Source organism: Sturnus vulgaris, chromosome Z (assembly GCF_052056855.1).
Source record: "Sturnus vulgaris isolate bStuVul1 chromosome Z, bStuVul1.hap1, whole genome shotgun sequence".
NCBI classification, from domain to species: Eukaryota; Metazoa; Chordata; class Aves; order Passeriformes; family Sturnidae; genus Sturnus; species Sturnus vulgaris.
The window spans coordinates 73,947,260-73,965,117 of NC_142283.1; the positions used below are offsets into that span (position 1 = coordinate 73,947,260).

At 43.5% G+C, this 17,858-nt stretch overlaps 2 protein-coding genes across 6 annotated transcripts in view; one reads left to right on the forward strand and one right to left on the reverse strand.

Moving 5' to 3' along the window:
* The window catches only part of DNAI1 (dynein axonemal intermediate chain 1), a 144,180-nt gene extending 136,294 nt beyond the window's left edge, over positions 1–7,886 (reverse strand). For all 3 annotated transcript variants that reach the window (XM_088157069.1, XM_088157070.1, XM_088157068.1), the window contains exon 1: positions 7,782–7,886. In XM_088157069.1, coding sequence (XP_088013195.1) covers positions 7,782–7,814 — 33 coding nt within the window. In that variant the 5' untranslated portion in view covers positions 7,815–7,886. The remainder of the gene's footprint in view (positions 1–7,781) is intronic.
* Positions 7,887–8,418: 532 nt separating this feature from the next.
* The window catches only part of FAM219A (family with sequence similarity 219 member A), a 93,774-nt gene continuing 84,334 nt past the window's right edge, over positions 8,419–17,858 (forward strand). Inside the window, exon 1 of one of the 3 annotated variants that reach the window (XM_088157073.1) lies at positions 8,419–8,559. In XM_088157073.1, the coding sequence (XP_088013199.1) occupies positions 8,533–8,559 (27 nt within the window). In that variant the 5' untranslated portion in view covers positions 8,419–8,532. Of the gene's footprint in view, positions 8,593–17,858 lie in introns of all 3 variants that reach the window. The other 2 variants (XM_088157072.1, XM_088157071.1) reach the window with 2 other exon arrangements.

Here is a 17,858-nt window from a genome sequence, read left to right on the forward strand (position 1 = left end):
TATTCTGGGGTTGTTCAGAAAAACTCTTGTTTCCTGCCCAGATAAAACATCCCTCACAATGCAGAGACCTACTTCAACAACAACAAAAGTTGAATGACTTATTTGTTGGATATTCTGGACTCTTGCAAGTGAAGGTAGAGGCTGTAACTCCACTTGACTCAGTACTCTACAGAAGTCAGCATAAAAAGCAAAGACACGCTGCTCTGCAAGCATCATTACTGCTAGTGCTATCTATGCTGCAGGTTTATCCCAGAGTATCTCAAACTTTTGGAACCCAGCTGGAAGATGGCATAAAGATGAAAAAATATGATGAGGAAAGACGAGATCCTAGTATTTTGGCAATATTAGAAGTAGATGAAGGTCACCAAAACTAGTAAATCTGCTCAAAACTATTACAAGAAAGCAAGCTGGGGAGCAAACGTAAGTCAGTTAAAATTACAAAATCTTTTACTCAGTCTCCTAATTCAGATAATAGCACAGACAATATGGCTGTGCTGCTTGATGAAAAGGGAGGTCCTGACATGCCTTTTTATCAGTATATCCGTGCTTCGTTCTTTTGCTGGATTTCTTTGCAAGCTCCTGTTCTCTGTAAATCTTTCCAAACCCAAAACACTTTCCTTTTTCACACATTTTCTTAAAAGTTCTCTCTGCCACATTAGCTGTGAAGAGTCCTCAATACTACCTATGTAGCTTGTGTCCTGCCACCACGGCTCAGAATGATTGTTACTGCTTCCTCATTCTTCTTTTTATTGTAACAATGCTTTACCCATAAACTATGATTAAAAATGTAATCCTTTTGCTCTGACAGCTACCTAAAATACATCACACGATGTTTGTACAATAGGGAAGAGGTCACGAACACATCTGCAATACATATAAAAAATGAATTATAACTGTGAATCAACATAATGATTGTATATTCACTAGTAAGACGTTTACAATAACTTGCTTTCATATGCAAGTTTAAAATTCAAGTACATTTTTGTGTATCACATTAGCTACAGGGAAAAAAAGTTAACAGACTATTATTAACATCTCAAAGAGAAGCATTCAGAACTTAGAAAATGTGAGAATTAAGGTTGCCGGGGAAACATTCATTTCATCCTATTGGGCACAAGCACTATGATATACAGCTTAATTCCGTAGTCACACACTTTGTTTTTTATAGGTTTCTTGCCTCACTTCAGTCCTCCAAGGTTATGTTGCTATAGATTATTGGTTTATATTGTTCAGCACCTAGAGTGGTGGGGGCTTTTTGTAGTCCACAGCATAAGTCAGACATCCAAAAAAGAACTGTTCAATCCAAATAGTTATATTTTAGCAAATTCTAGATAAATTAAAGATATTTTTGACGCAGGAAAAAGAAATCAACAGTCTCCCTGAATCTTCTTAATAAATGTGCTCCTATCCCTGGCTTTAAAAATAATATTAATTAATAAGAAAAGGAGTGTGAACAGTCATGAGGAATTTATATTAAGAAAACAAAGGAGACACGGTTGCTAGGGAACTAAGGAACAGGCAGGAAGCATTAAGGACTTTCTCACCTCCAGGTCACCATCGTAACTCTGACCACTCCAGGAGATGCTCAAGCTCTCCAGAGAAAAATGTCAGAGTCAGAATTAATGAAAGCTAATCATGTTTTACTCTGATCACTATCTTACATTAAAAAAAATAACAGATTGCCACACTTTCAACAACGAAAAGATATTAGAAGCCCGTAACTGCCGCAGTACTTAAATGAAGGCTACAGAAGACCCAAGTGACTGTTTCTTTCTGGATCTTTCTTCCAGGGTGTGCATGATAGTAGCACCTAGGAATTCTTCCCTGGGCCAGACATCTACTGTGCTACAAGATAAATTGACTATTGACTACAGTAAAGATACCATAATCCAACAAGATTATAAAAATGAAAAGAGGAAACAGATGAAAAGTGATGTTTCAAATGCCATTTAATATTCCTTTCCCTTCTCACAGCTTCCTCTATTGCAGACAAGCCACTGAGAGGTACAAATAGCTGCAAAATCAAGTCCCTCAGCAGGGAGTCTTCCTGCTGCTCAGCTACCCAACAAGCATTTTCAATTGTATTTTGGGTGGGATGTCCGGGTAATATATATTTAATTTTTCTGTAGTCATAAAATAAGAAAACAAAAATAAGAAGAAACTACTGGCTACTTTCTAAAGACTATTGCTGTAATTGAAAAAAAAAGTTTTAAAAGAAAGCCCTACGAGGCTGGCATTTCATAAGAGGTATCATATTTCTGCATCCAAAAAGAAAAAAGATGGTGAGGACATCCATCAAAGACATGCAATACTTAGTAGAAGCTTTGCCCTCAATCCCCTAGAAATGTTATCAGATTATCCTGCAGTGGAGAAAATAAAAAAAATCACACTCAACCATACATTCAGGTCTTGTTCTTCTTGTTTACTCTATCCACATTTTTTTCACATCACTCTCCCTTTTGTTGGTGACCTAACAGTCACTAATTGCTGATCTGAGACTCATTAACTGAATTTATACAAAACAGACAGGACCTATCAGTACCTATTGCCATTTGGTATTCTTGACTGAATAGCAAAATCTCTGAAGTTTTTTCCAAGTCTGTTTCCTTCTGAACGGCTCTTTTCTAGAGCCCTACTTTTCAACTATTTTATCATTTGGTGCACAAAACCTCTTACTTGCCAGTGGCAATTCTGGTGGTAAATAAATCATCATGGTGACCTAGGAAGCAGAGATTTACTCTCAAGAGCCAGCGATCCTTTAGAACTAGGCTGAATCCTGAATTAGTGAGCACAGAAATCCTCCAGAAAAAATATGTCTATTCCTCAGGTTCAGTCCCAAGGCCAGCCCTGACTATCCAAACAGGAGACGCAATGATTGTTACCGCATGTGCTGTGCTTCCATCCAGGATAAGGGCTGTCACTACAGCTTTTGCTGACTGGTACATCCTTCTCCCATACTGCCAGATTAAACTGCCCCTTTCAGACTAGATCTTTCAGTGGGTCACCATATGGTGAGGAGCCAGACACCACTACTCACTGACTCCTTGAGAAATGTAAAATTTCTCCTTATGCTTAAAGCATAAAAGTGGATAAGTAGACCTGGATTCACAGATCCAGCCTAAAATACCAGAGAACTCAGTAGCAGGGATGATGCAGGTTGGTCAGTCTGACAAGCTGAAGTGTCAGTTCATATTAAGCAAATTTTCCAAGAGCTGAAAATTGATTACGTATTAATGAAACACTCGTCAGGGCAAATTACAAACCCTGATTATATTTTTTAATATCATTGAAGAGACATTCCTGCAGCCTTTCTGCTCCCCAGGCTAGCTGTCACCATAATACAATCAGGCTCAAGGCTGAGCAATCATAGAACGCTCCTCTTGTTTAGTTCATCTTCCTGAGCAGAGACAATCATTCCCACTTCCTCTACAGCACAGCACAGAGATTAACTTGAATTGTGAAGAAAATATAATGTACTTGTAAGGTAGTAATGTGCTTGTCGGGTTCTAAAAGAAAGAGGTAGAGACATTATGACAGCTAAGCTTAGCATTTCTGTGGAACTATTTAATAAGTTTCCTGCTAGCTTTTTATTCCTGTTTTGAATATTAGCAAACTCCATAGTAAACCACCAGTTGGCACAAGAAGCAAGAAATCACAGCATGGAAAGTCACTTCCAGCCTGCCCTGCAGCAGATATTTATTTGCACACACTAGGGATGCCAATTTAAGAGCTATTTGCCAATGCATTCTATAATGTTTTCTGAGCAACACTAAATGGAATGTTTGTTTTATATTCCATGGATGTTTTAATGCATGTTTAAGAACAAGTAAGCACCTTAAAAGCCTTCTCAGGGGAAGGAAAAAAAAGGAAAATAAGAAAATACAAAAAAAGCAAACCATATCTCATTGTTTTCTGTCTTTGGGGAACGGATCTATTTGTTTCTTTTACGACTTGCTGAACAGCAAAGAAGCTGTTTCCACGTCAGTGGCTGTGCAAGACCACAGGGGTAACAACAAATGCCTGTCTGTCCTAATTCAGACCCTTTCTTAACACTGCTTAATTCATATGTTCCTGACAGTGGGGTTAACCCTAACTGATAAGATTGAATAGTCTGGTTTTGTATTTTAAATGCCAAATGTGTGCAAGGTCTGCTAAGGAACCATAACGAGATCTTGCTTCTCCTTGAGATGGGTGCAGCCACAGAGGTGCTCTACACAGCTCACTCAAGATTTTTCCTCAAGCTACATAGCAAAGGCACAGAAATCTGAAACAAACACTTCCAACCTGCAAAACATATTCAAAACAACAATCTCAAAATCGCTGGCCACTTTCTCTCATCACCCAGGACTACACATGGGACTGACACAACACCACTAGGGTGCTGTTCTCTGCCCTAACACTTTCTGCATGTCCATGCACATGCCACACATGTCAGTGTTTTTAACACCACACTTCTGAGTGTCCTGTTTGCCATGCTCAAGACCTCATTTTTCAGGGAAGCTGAGAATGTGTTGCACCCATTTCCTTGAGTCTGATGCATGGAAGTTGGATTATGCCTTTCCATAATTCCACATCCCTACAAAAAGCTATTGAGCTCAATTGTGCATATCATATTTCAGATCTGAAAGGAATGGTGTTATTGAAGTACGAAGTATACATAGGAGTTATTTCCAAAACTGCATTAGGAGCACAAAGATCCAGACATACAATACTATTTTAAGACTTTGAACACTGAAATACTGAAATTTCTTATTAATGTATACAAACATATGAAAGCCTATAGGCATTTATAAATAAGGCTTAGTCAAGTCAAGCAATTCATCTTGAATTGAACACCACAGACTTTAATTTTTATGATCAGCGCAACTTTGACATATTTTCACCCATCAGGTGGCTGGAGACTGAACTGGAGGCAGAAATCACCTAGATAAAGAAAAAAAAAGAATGAAATAAACCAAGAAACTGATGTTAGAGAAGGCAGATACAAGACAGGCACAGAAGAAGAGCAGACAACCCCCACATAAGGGAGAAGAAAGAAATAAGAATTGATCACAAAGCATGTGAAGAACATGGAGTCATGAAAGCAGAAGAGGAGGTGGAAGTAATATATGGTAATAGAGAACAGGTGTACAGATAAGTATTCCAGCTTTGAAAACAATCTCAGGAAGAAATTTCAAAGTGAAAGCAGTTAACAGTGAAAAACCTAAGAGGCAGAGCAGATTAAAGCAATATATAAAAAACAGAGGAATAAAAGGCACAGGGACAGGGGAAAAGAGCATAATTCTACAGAAGAATTCTTGTCAAGAATTGGAATCTAAACCTTGACCCATCAATTCTTTTTACAGTGGCAGTGGCCACTATGGCCCAGTAGGTATCAAATGTCAGGCCCTGGCAAAGGCATTCACCCCCCACACTCCCAAAGCCACTGAGATTTCATCTGTACTCTGAGTCAGGGAAAATGAGGCAAAAGCCTCCAGACTCAGAGCCAGGTAGTCAACTTCACAATTCCTCCACTGCAAGAACATCCTAGCAGATAAAAGGATGAGAAACAGCAATCAAATTTAACAAGCTCAAGGCAAAATAGGAGTTGCAATACAGGAAAAGTTAGAATTATTGCTTTTTAAGTTATTGTGATGAAAGTTACGTGAAAAGCCAAACATCCTCAGAGTTTAAACAGTTTATGATGTTTCAAGAACTTTAAAATAAAAGGAATGCCTTTACAGTACATTAAGTTTTTCTAACATATCCATCGAAGCCTCTCCATTTCAGAATATTTGAGATAATGGCTACTGAAAATGATAAAAATATTTATGTGGAAATTCTGAAAACAAAAGAAACCAAAGTTCAGAGCAAGCATTTAATACCCAGTTTAGTTTGCATCATTATTAATGTTTGTTTTTACAATTTTAGCATAAACATGTTCATTATCTAGGACTGGATGTGGGTTTTGATTCTGAGTTTGTGCCCTTTGAAAAGTTCATAAAGTCCTTTGTATCTTGGTACTTATTAGTAATTACTAGGGGATGAGGAACGTCAGATTCCCTAATTCCTCTCACTCTTGCTTATTTGCCTGCTAACCCTCCTCCCACGAACCCTAACATCAAGTACATTGGGATTGATCTAAACATGTTAACAAAAGGGTTTTATCAGCCAGGCCATCATCTGCTTTTAAATCAAACACTATGATACTCCAGTAGCAGAGAAGTCCCAGGAATTAACCAAACGAATCTGAGCTTTTCATCCTAAAGAGGATGCATGCAGACATGCCCACACATGGCCCACACAGGGCCCAAAAGAATACAGTGAGGTCTCACAGACATAGACCCCACAGCACTGTAGGGTTAGGACCAGGAAGGGTAGTAAATGACTCCTCTTCATTGCTTGAGCTGAGTAAAAACCAAATAGCAAAGCAAAAGGAAAGAGACAAAACTTACAGCTGAATAGAACTGAAATTTTTCTTAAAATTTTTGTAAGAAGGATTTTATCCTGTCTGTTCAGTGTCTCTGGGAGATCCTCGAGCAGGCTGGAGACACCTTGAGTGCATTAGAACCTGCCTTGGAAGGGGTGTTGCATACTGGAAGTGTGATGAAATGGCCTGAGGAGTTTGTAGTCTCATAGGATTGAACAGCACGGTGACAGTGAAGGATGCTACAGGTTGAACAGCTGTATAATGCTAGAGAATTCTATGAAATGCCACAGAACTCGCAGAAAGTCACGGGCAGCTGAAGGGACAGGGTGACGTAATATAATGCAGCAAGACTCGACAAGGCCAAGAGGGTCTGTGCTGACTCCATTGCCACACCCAGTCCCGTGGTTTACAGCTCTCTGGGGCAGCCTAAGCTCTCACTTCAACCCCTCAGCTCTGCTTAGCAGGACCTGGGTGTATTGGCAGGTGACGAAGCCCGCAGTGCGCCCGTGCTGCCAATGGTACCCTGCGGTGCGTCGGGAAGGGTGTGGCCAGGAGCCAAGGGAGCTGATCCTGCACCTCCTCTGGGCCCTAGCGGAGGGCACATCTGGGGTGCTGTGTCCCGTTCTGGGCTCCTCAGCATAAGAAAAACAAGGAGCTACTGGAGACGGTCCAGCAGAGTCCACAAAGATGATGTGGGGTCCGAAACATCGCTTTTATGAGGAGACAATGCATGTCCTCATGCACTGCTGGCCCTCTTCAGTCGGGAGAAGACTGAGAGGGGATCTCACTAATGCATATATCAAAGGTGGGTGCCAGACTCTTTTCAGTGGTATCCAGTGACAGGACAAGGAACAGTGTCCATAAACTAAAACGCAAGAAGCTCCACCTCAACTTGAGGAAGAACTTCTTTAAGCTGAGGGTGGCCGACCACTGCAACAGTTGACCAGGGAGATCCTGGAGTCTCCCTCTTTGGAGACATCCAAACAACACTTGGACATATTCCTGTGTCACCTGCTGCAGGTGACCCTGCTTTGGCTGGGGGGTTGGCCTGGATGATCTCCAGCGGTCCCTTCCAACCCTAACGATTCTTGTGATTCTGCGAACCCGGAGGGAAAGATTTGCTCTACACATTGCGACGTCACGGGTGGCGGTTTGGGGAACGACGACATCACCTCTGGTGTCACACCAAGGATAGAGCTCAGAGCAGGAGCCGAGGGCAGCAGAGTCACAGCGGGGTTGCCCAGCAACGTTCCCTAAGGTGGGCCGCCGCCTCCCGCGAGGCGCCGCAGTGACGCCATTCGTGTATGACGTCACGGCGTAAGCGGTGACAGCACCACGGCGTTGCCACCACGGGAGTGCGGCAAGCCCTTACCTGCCGGCGCTTGTCGGCCGCCTTGGCGGGCATGGCCGTCCCTCACTGCAGCGGCCGCCCTTCGCCGCAGTCCCGCGCCCACACGGCACGCCGGAAGTTGATGGCGGCAGCCATAGCAACGCGCCGGAAGTGGTGGATGGACCTGGCCAATCCCCCGACCCCCCCGCTTTCCCCTCGAGGGAGTGAATGGTACATCCCAGCTGCGGCTGCAAACAGAGAGCCATGGCCCAGGGAGAGTGACAGCGGGCCCCGCCCCTTGATGAATATTCAAATAAAGGGAATGGAGCAGCTGGGCGTCGACCTGGTGATCGAGGCCCCACCTGCTCATGAATACTCAATGAAGGGGCAGGCCTCGGGGAACGGAGCGACCGGGCACAAAACTAGCTGTAGCGGCCACACCCTCAAATGAATATTCAAAAGCAGGCGGGGCCGCAAGGAGACCACCGTTCGGTCACGGAACCATGACAGCGCTCCCGCCCTTCATGAATATTCGAAAAGGGCGGGGCAGTGGAGCCCAGCATCCGGGCCCCGAGCGAGGGCCATTGGCCCCGCCCTTCATGAATATTCCGAGAGGGCGGGGCGGTGGCCGGACCCGGAAGCGGCGCGGCTGAGTCACGGCGGCGGCGGCGATGAGGCAGCCGCAGCCGCGGGCGGTGTCGTTGTCATTGTCGCTGTTGCTGTCTCCTCTCGGCGCCTGAGGAGCCGCCCGTGCCCGCCCGCCCTGCTCCCCGCGCTCCGCCCCGCCGCCAAGATGATGGAGGAGATAGACCGGTTCCAGGTGCCCGCCGTGCGCGCCGAGATGCAGCCGCTGGTGAGGGGCGGGCGGGTGGGGCCGCGCTGTGCCCGAGTTGAAATGACCCCGGTGCCGAGAGGGTCGCGCACACGGCCCCGGGTGTCGGCGCTGCGGGCGCGGCTGTGCCGCTGTTATATAACGGGGTGTCCTGGGCGCTGCCGCCGCCATCCCCCGCGGGCCCGGGGCCGCTGCTGTGTCATCCCGGGCCATCCTCTTATCCTGCTCCCCACCCCCCCGTCCTCTTCTCCTCGTCCTCCTTCTCCTCCCCCGGTGTGTCCCCGAGCGCCGTCGGTAGCAGAAGCGAGCGGGGGCGGGCGGGCGGCTCCGCTCCTGCCGCGATGGAAACGCCGCTCCTCCCGGAGCATCCCGGGGTGTTCTCCCGCCGGCGGGCACAGGAATGGCCCGGGGACGAGGGGGAAGCGGCGGAGGCACTGGGGAGCCCGGCTGGAGGCGATGAGGATGGATGGGCGTTTAATTGGCTTTTACAAGATAGGTGAGGTCTAAGGAGGAGTCGGGCAGTGTTTGTGCCCAGCCCAGGCTGGGAGCTACGGGGAGCGATGTTCCATGGGGACAGCAGAGCTGCACGGGGTGGGTCTGAAGTTACACGCTCTGTGAAGCCTCAGGACCTTCTCCGAGGATGGTTTTATAGCCTGCTCTCTACAATAAGCTGCAGTGAGGAGACGCTCATCTTGTGTAAAGTCCAGGTGTTCTGTAAAGAAACATCTCTGTCAAATTAGCTTTTCTCACATAAAATTATTTGTGTAAGGAAAGCAATCTGTGAGGGTTTGACGCCATGCTATAGCATGTGTTTTTCATATCAGGATGTTTTTTCACATCGTAGACACAATTATACTCAATTAATGAGCTCTGAAGAGCCTGACATAATGGTTACACTACTACATGGGACCCTGGGGAATCTTTGCAGAGAAGGAAGTCTGCAGGCTCACAGGACTTTGCAGATATATAAGTGGGCAGGTAGAGTGCTCCTGGGGTTTTGATAGCTTCTGAAATGAATTCCAAAGGAAGGCCAGCAGGCTGGCAGCCAGGGGAAATGTTAGACCATCATCAAGTAGTGCAAGACTTCTTATGAGCGTGTGGCTGCATTGCTCCAATGCCACAGGCTTGTTTGTGTCTGTGTTGTGCCTATCTGCCTGCCACAGAACTCTTGAATGTGTTTGTCCATTTCTGTTTTCTACCTGGAAGAGGTTCTCTTGTGTGTTCCCCTACCCTTACTCCTGTGTTCCTCAATCTCTGCCTGGAGGGGTGTTATTAGTAACCTGGTACCTGTTGAAATACAGTTCATCTTGGCATTAAAGTGAAAGCTGAATAACAGGCTCGCTTGCTCAAGGTGTTGATTCCTTTTGGCACCTGTAGTAAGCAGTTCCCATCTCAGCATCTGATTGTGTGAGGCAGGCATATGAATTGTTTGGGAAAGTGGAAGGAACTTTAATGAAATGCACAGTTTCTTTTGGCAGCAGGTGAGGATAGGTTATTGCCAGGTTTATGCTAGCACTGAAGCACTTCTGAGATTTCAAATATATCCAACCATACATTTTTTAGAGTTGATGTAAACACAACCTCAGTTCCTTGTTGCAGCTAGTTGTGAGAAGTTGAGAGCACAAAAAATGTTTTTTGAACAGAAGAGCTCTACAAGGTATACAGACTCAAATTATTCCTCAGTGGCAAGAAAAATATTTCTCTTATTGTGGGAGTATTGATAAATTCTGAAACTATGCTTAGTTTGGGTTGCATTCTGGGTTTGGTTGTTTTGCGGGCTTTTTGTTTGATTTTTTGCTGTTGTTTTGGTTTTTTTGTGGGGGTTGTTTTTTTGTTTGTTGGCGGTTGGTGGTGGTTTTTTGTTTTTTTGGGGGGGCTTGGGGGTTTTTTTGTTGGTTATTTGGCTTCAGACCTTTGTGGTGTGGCAAAAAACCTGTCCATACAAGCTGATGTGGGCTTGTTGCATTACCTACTTAGTTATTGTATGTTTTTATACGGAAGACACAACAAATGTGACAAGAATGACAGTCTTTACTTGTTTTATTGCAGGCATAGTAGTGAAAGTAGCAAGTTTGAAAAAGCTGTTGCCAGACAAAACAATACTCCTAAGTGTTTTCTAGAAACTTCGTGATAAGAGTGGAAGAGTAGAATTTGCAGATACATGCATGTTTGCATGGATGTGAACCAGGCAGAATCCAAAGAACTTCTCTTGTCCAACTCAGTTGTCTCGGGACAGGACAGTGGATTGGTCAGCAGTGATAGTAAGCTTAGGAAACAGTTTCCTTCAACATGAAAGAATTTAAAAATTTTCACAAAGGGCTTTAACACTTGCATTAAAAGAATACTCTGAATCTGTGCTTTGGGGTTTCAGTTCTTTTCTAACTACTGGAGCTCACAGTGAAACCTTCTGGTTTTGGAGGTCTTGAGTGTTTGGAGGGCTATACACACAACTGCTGTGACTGGGTGTATAGGATTTTTCCACAGGCATGGAGATGGTGACAATGGTCTCAGAAGTGGGATGTAGTAAGTCTAGTACAGCATTTCTGGTGGTTTCCTCTGCTTTGTGGTTCCTGGTCTGTACTTTGCAGAGAGGGACTGGATACTTGCAAGAATCCTTGCAAGTCTGGGGTTTATTATATTAATTTGCTTGGGTAACACAGTAACAATACTACTGCTTTGTACCATTACAATTACCATTCGTCTGTCACTCTCCCTCCCATTCTGTACTTTAAGGTTGCGGTTTAAATCCAGTTAACAAATAAATCACTCACAGCTGCTTGCTCACTTCCCTCCCACATCAGGATGGGGGAGAGAATAACACAAGTAAAAGTGAGAAAATTTGTGGGTTGAGATGAAGACAGTTTAATAAGTAAAGCTAAAACCATGCAGACGAGCAAAGCAAAACAAGGAATTTATCCACCATTTCCTTTGGGCAGGCAGGTGTTAAGCCATGCCCAGAGAAAAAGGGAGGACTGCGTTACACCTGATGAATACTTTGGAAGACAAATACCATCAATCCTAACATCCGCCCTTGTCCTTCTTGTTCCCCCAGCTTTATATGTTGAGTGTATGGTATGGAATCTTATTGTGATCAGTTGGGGTCAGCTGTCCCATCTGTGTGCCTGCCCAACCTCTTGTGCACACCAAGGCTCCTTGGTGGGGTGGGGTGAGAAACAGAAAAGGCCTTGATTCTGCAAGCACTGCCCAACAATTGCCAGAATGTCCCTGTGTTATCAACACTGTTTTCAGCACAAATCCAAGACATGGCCCCATGGTAGCTACTGTGAAGAAAATGAACTTTATCCCTGTCAATATCAGCACAAAAGTACAGAATAACCTTATAATCTCAGTACTTACTGTATTCTTCCCAGTTTAAAAGCTTTCTATATCAGTGGTCTCAGGGAGAGATGTGACTGTCACTCTTTTCCACATCCAGAAAGCTGAAATAAATTGTTTATCACGTGCTATCTAAAAGTCATTGTGACTTGCCACTGAAGCTACAGATTAAAAAAAAAAGTTTCTAAACATTATTGCCTGCTAAAAACAAACAAAAGAGGTCCCTTGCTTGATTTATAGAGTATACACTAGATGAAATCCAGGAAAGGACTGTTCCCTCTGAGTGCTGACCAGTGTGTGACAGGTCCTGAAATGAGGTTTGTGAAGCTAGGCTTTGCTCAAAATCCTGAACTTTGTGTTGTTGACCAGCATGCGTGCTTTTTGAATGTTCATTCATCTGCATGGATAAATTGTCATCTCAGCTTTTGATGTCTTTATACTGAACTCCAGGACAACTGCTGCTGATCTGCCTGGACACCATCTGACAGGCCTGCTGGTCTGCCTATCTTCAAAATGAAAAGACTGTCTTCTCTTCAGCATGTAGCAGTTATACCTTTCTTAGAAAGCAGTCTGAAACCTTTCTGAACTCTTCCGCCTTCCAGACCTGCCACTGACACTTGCACTATTTATTGATCAGCTGTCTGTCAGGGGTGATAGTGCATTAATGTCTGGTGTCTACTGACTGTACATCCTGACAACAACCAGTGCTCTATTTACATAGCAGGGACAGAGAACCTGATATGGCTTTTTGCAAAACTAAGTTCTTTAAAGCTCAAATGTGTCTGGTTGGGCAACGTTGTCTTTTTGACAGCCTTGTCCCACCAAGGTCTGTGCTGGCTTCCCATTGCAAGGCTAAGGGCAGCATCCAGCTACTACAGGCTAGACAAAGCCTACTAGGATGCCTGATTCGTGCAAGTTTCACTCTGCTGATAAAGTCAGATAGGGATTATGTTGCAGAGCTGAGAAGTGTTGGGCCTGCAGGTTGCATGTTGGCCAGGTCTGTCTTATGTGCCCTCCAGCACTTCACATTGGATGCAGTGATGTGAAATTAATAAGGTGGGCAATCATTTTCCTCCTCTTTCTAGCTTGTTTGGATAAACATTGTGAAGTCAGGCAAGCTGGCTTAACTCTGTGTGACCTCTACAAATGTGTTTTGAGAACTGCTGGGTAACGGATGCAGACCCAAAGGAGAGGCTCAGCACAAGTCTTAATGAGGCAGAGTTGCCATGTGCAGATGGACAAGATGGCATAGAGTACCTGGTAACCTGGTTAAACATCATCCAGTTGTCAGATGGGATGAGGCCCAGTGTTTCAAATCTTGGAAAAACACTTTACACTGCCTGTTTTGATATTGTGGTACAATTCTGTAATTTTCATCCTGGAAGAGAAGACAGGCTGGTAACTGGCACTTGTTCACATTCCTGCCATGCCTGTCCATGAAAATGGAATTATTTGTTTGGATCCACGTTTCTATTCTTGTAGATTGGTCACATCTGGCTTCTATCCTAAAAAACTCTGCCTTTTCAAATTAATATAAACTTATTTACATGGTGTTTTGTTTGCTCCTAATGCTTAGGATCACGTCATCCTTATCAACATAATGCAAGCTCAACTGCAGGAGCTCTGTTCTGCTTAGATTCTGTTCATTTCCAATTCGACCTGTTGTGATCCTTCTGCATGCACAGAAGAGTCTCTCTTCCTTAGCTACAGGGTAGTGGGTTATTTCCAGATAAAATCAATTCAGGCTTTGCAGGTATGTGATCAGGCCTGAAATTCATTATATCTAGGACACTTACACTTGGTAGATAGCTCTCTTGGCTAAGGGAGTTGATATTTGATGTCTTAACTTCCAACTAGTCATTTTTTCCTGTTCTGTTGGTGGTGTTGCATTTGTTGTGATGATTTGTTTTCTCCCAAGCTTTTTGCTGGGAAGGTTTCCTAACAGAAAATTCTTATTACAGTGGTAGATATTAAAGGGAGAGAGAGATGAAGGGAAACTTGCACAGTGAGGATGCCGCAGACAAAAAAGAAATAAAATTCCCTTTGAAATAAGAATGGCTGACCTTGTAGTTGTGTAGAGCCATCTTCTCACCGCACACTCTCCCTGTGTTTTTCAAATCTGTGCTTTGGATTGTTACCTAAACTCTTTCCAAACCCTTAGTATTTTTGTTACTATGAAATGTACTGAGCACAGTGCAGTGGGGTTGTATCTTGAATCTGCTGGAACATGGATGCCTCCCCAGCCCGTGTCTCTAGCATGCACCAAGCCCTGGCTGGCATGTGATGGCAAACTGACAGGTGACAGTGTTGGATCGCACATTGCTCCCGTACACTGACACAGGCAGTTTCTGTTCTTAGCACAAAAATTAAAGTGGAGTAAAAGAGCTTTTGCTTACATGGCGTCAGTACCACTTTTCCTAAGAACACATCTGTCAAAGTGCAGCAGTTTCAGTGGAGCTTTGACACAAACTTCTAAGACTTTGGCTCACTTTCTGAAAACAGCAGGAATGCAGTATTTCAGTTTCCCAGTTTTCAGCCCACATGAAAAACAGGAGCTCTTTCTAGAGAAATTGGGCTGGTGGTTCCTATATCTCAATCTGAATCATTGTGCCTGGCCTGGTTCCTTGCCAGCAGGGGCCTCAGGCTGGTAGCTTTAGTTATGATGATGACAGCCAAACCAAGGATTTTGTTCAGCCAAGTCCTGCAGTGATACTGCTGGCTCTTCAGCTGAGATGCCAAATCTGCACCAGTCCTGAAAGTGCAAAATTTTCAGAAATTTTGAAGGTACAGAAGATGTATTTCTGTACAGCTTTGTTTTTTAACATCAGAAGATGATAAAAATATATTACATTATCTCCCAGATACTTAGTTTTTAAAAAACAAACTGTCATTTTAGTCGGCAGAGAATATGAGTCCTTGGCATGCTTATAAAATCTGCATTCTTTATTTCTGCAAAATACTGCCTCTTTCACCTTAAGAAAGTTGTGTTGCATGCTAAGATCTCTCCGTAAAATGAGGAAAACTATTCTTTCTGAAGAAAACCAAGAGTAAGTAAAGCAAAAAGAAAGGCTGTACCTGTAGGGCTTATGAATAATATGTTAATATAATACTAGGTCTATAGTACAGGTACACCAAGTCTTTCTAGAAGGAAAAAGCTTCTAAAATGAAAATGTCATCCATATATATATTCATTGTAATATAGCCCAGGGGTTACACAGGGGTTACATGTTTTGTAAATGCTTACAGTACATGAGATTTGTAATGTTCCAGTACTATGGGTCCTTAAAAAAATTATTTCAGATAGTGGTGCTATTAGTTATACAGCTTTTTTTGATGGGCTGTCATGTGATCTATAGCAGTAGCCTTAAGATTGCCTCCCTGAATACTTCAGTTAGTTGGGATTCTGTCCTGTCACTTCCGTGTCCTGTGTCAGTCCTGTGGTGCAGAGGTACAGGAATATTTTTATTGCCACTCCAGGCCAGGCTGAAACTCCAGCAGTGATCCAGCACAGGCTCTCAAATGAAGGTGGTGAGGGATGTACTGTTGTATCTGGAGGATGACCTGTCAGGATATGGGAGCATGTTCTGCCTGACACTGTCTCTGCAGGAACATTGCTCCTCCTCCACTTCTCTAGAAGCTCTGACTACAGTTGTTCTTTCAGTCATATTTGGAAATCTCCTCCTGAGTGAAGAAAGGTATTTAAAAGGAGGCAGTGAACTCTATGAACAATTAAATATGTGCACAGAATGCTCTTGGGATTCTACCATCATTCTCAAGAGCTTGTTATCTGTAGTGTGATGTTAATACCTACTCAGACAGCAATTTCTGCTACTGATGTAGCCATATCCTTTCTCTGCCAGTAGGTAGTGGCTGGTCTGTAAAGAGACAAGAGGAGCAAAACTCCAGTGAATTTGGTGAGAGAGGCATGCCTTAAAGTCTGCAAGCCTTCATTCCAGGAAAGCCCTCAGCTTACCAGCAAGGCTGTAACCTGTCTGGATGTCATTTTATTTTTGGTGAAATTGAAGCCTGAACTGGGTAAGAATAAAGGAGGAGACCCCACCACCAGTTTGACCTGTGGGGTAGAGGATTAAAAGCTGGCTAATGGCAAGACTTCTAGTCAGTCAGTGATGATGGTGCTTTTTTCTAGACATTTTATGACCTTGGCTGAAGTAGTTGCCTTTCAGCTTCTACATTTGTCACTTTCCACAGGCAGTCTAGAAATGTGTCTACACGTTCCCCTCACACTGGCACATGCCATGTATCTTCAGTGAAGTCTTGTGCCATTTTGTGTATAAGGTTCCCCCAAGGTATCTGTTGCTATAAAATTGACATTGTAGTGATGCAGCTACGTGCCACTAGCAAATCCATCAGTTCAGCTCCAAGCCTTTGTAGTCAGACCATTATTCTTTGAATTTTAGAGTGTCATCTTGTGTAATGGATTGGTGTCCATTATGTGGTAAGCAGTCGGAAGCAAGCATTTGCTTCATTGGTTTGTCTCTGAGGATTACTGAGTCAGAGTGAATGAAATTGTAGGTGGAAATTTGCTTAATTTTGAAGAGTAATTGCTAGCAAATCTGCTCAACTTTTGGACACATCCATCACCAATTCACAGGATAGCAAGGTTTAGCACATCAGGAAACTTCTTCACAAAAAAATGCTTTCCTAAATACATGCAGAGTATTCGGGCTGCATCCCAACTGCTTTTACAAGATAAATCACAGTCATCTTAGTTGTGGACTGAGAAAAGTGTAGTAAACTTAGACTTTAGTAAAGCTAAAGGTGGCACACATTGCTTTTGTTGAGAAGAGCCCTGTCCTATTTCCTATACAGAAAGGGAGAGTACTGTTGTTTTCCTATTAAAACGGTATTCCAGCTGTACTGGCAAGCTGTCTAGTGGAGATTCAGCCTCTGCTATGAACAAGTTACGTTGCTAGAACATACTTAAATTCTTCCAGAGTCTGCTAATTTCTGCTGCACAGAACAAAGTTGTTTGCTATCAAATAACTGGCTACCGAGTGACTCCTGTAACCGAGCACCATCTGCCTACCAGAGCACATTGTTTAGACTCTTTGTGCAGTGCTGAAGCAGGTAGAACAAACCTACCTCACCTCTTTCCTCAGCATGCTTCCGGAACAGTCTTTGTTAGAGCTTTTCTGGGGAGCTGCTGTTTTGTTCAGCATCCGGCACCATCAGACGTGGATTGTTCCTCATTGGACATGGTATGGTCTTGGCTCATGCTTGTCTGACACTACTTTTTCTTAATTTCTTTTCAGTTTCCTTTCTGAGCCAGTTCCTATTTTTATGAGCACCTGTCTTCTGGGCTCCACAGTGTTCAGTCCAATAAATCCTGTGGACAGTCTCTTTTCCTAAGCCAAGCAGAGCAGCAATATTCTAATGATCATTTCTCTCTTGCGTGTTTTACTGATTGCATGGGAATGTAGTTTAGTGATTTAGTACACCCATATCCAAGCAAAATGTTTACCTAGGTTATTTCTTGTTTAATGTTTTTGTTTGTATGTGGCCCCAGGTGAAAACCAATCTTGGTTCTTGCATCAATATCAGAGTTGCTTATGCTGATCTAATTGTTGTTTCCTTCCCTATCCCCCACTGAATTTGGGGCATGATGGTTTCTGTTTTTTCAGCAAGTTTGCCACAGGCATTGAAAGAGCTTTTTAGCTGGGATGAGATAGCCTGCTTTGGTGGTGGCCTCTCATGTTCCTTTCTTTTAAACAGATGTCTTACAGTAGGCAAGTAGAAGATCTTTTTTACCTGGTGGACCAAGCATCTTTAGCTGTCCTTAAATGCAGTTATATTTCTGTCTTCATTAGTTCGTCATTTCACTTTTTTTGCATAGTTAACTAAGGTAATTTGACATTTTTTGAGTTTCTGTGTTTACCTCTGTGATAGTATCCTCAGATTTAAACTGTTACTTTTCCCCTTAAAGTGAGGAA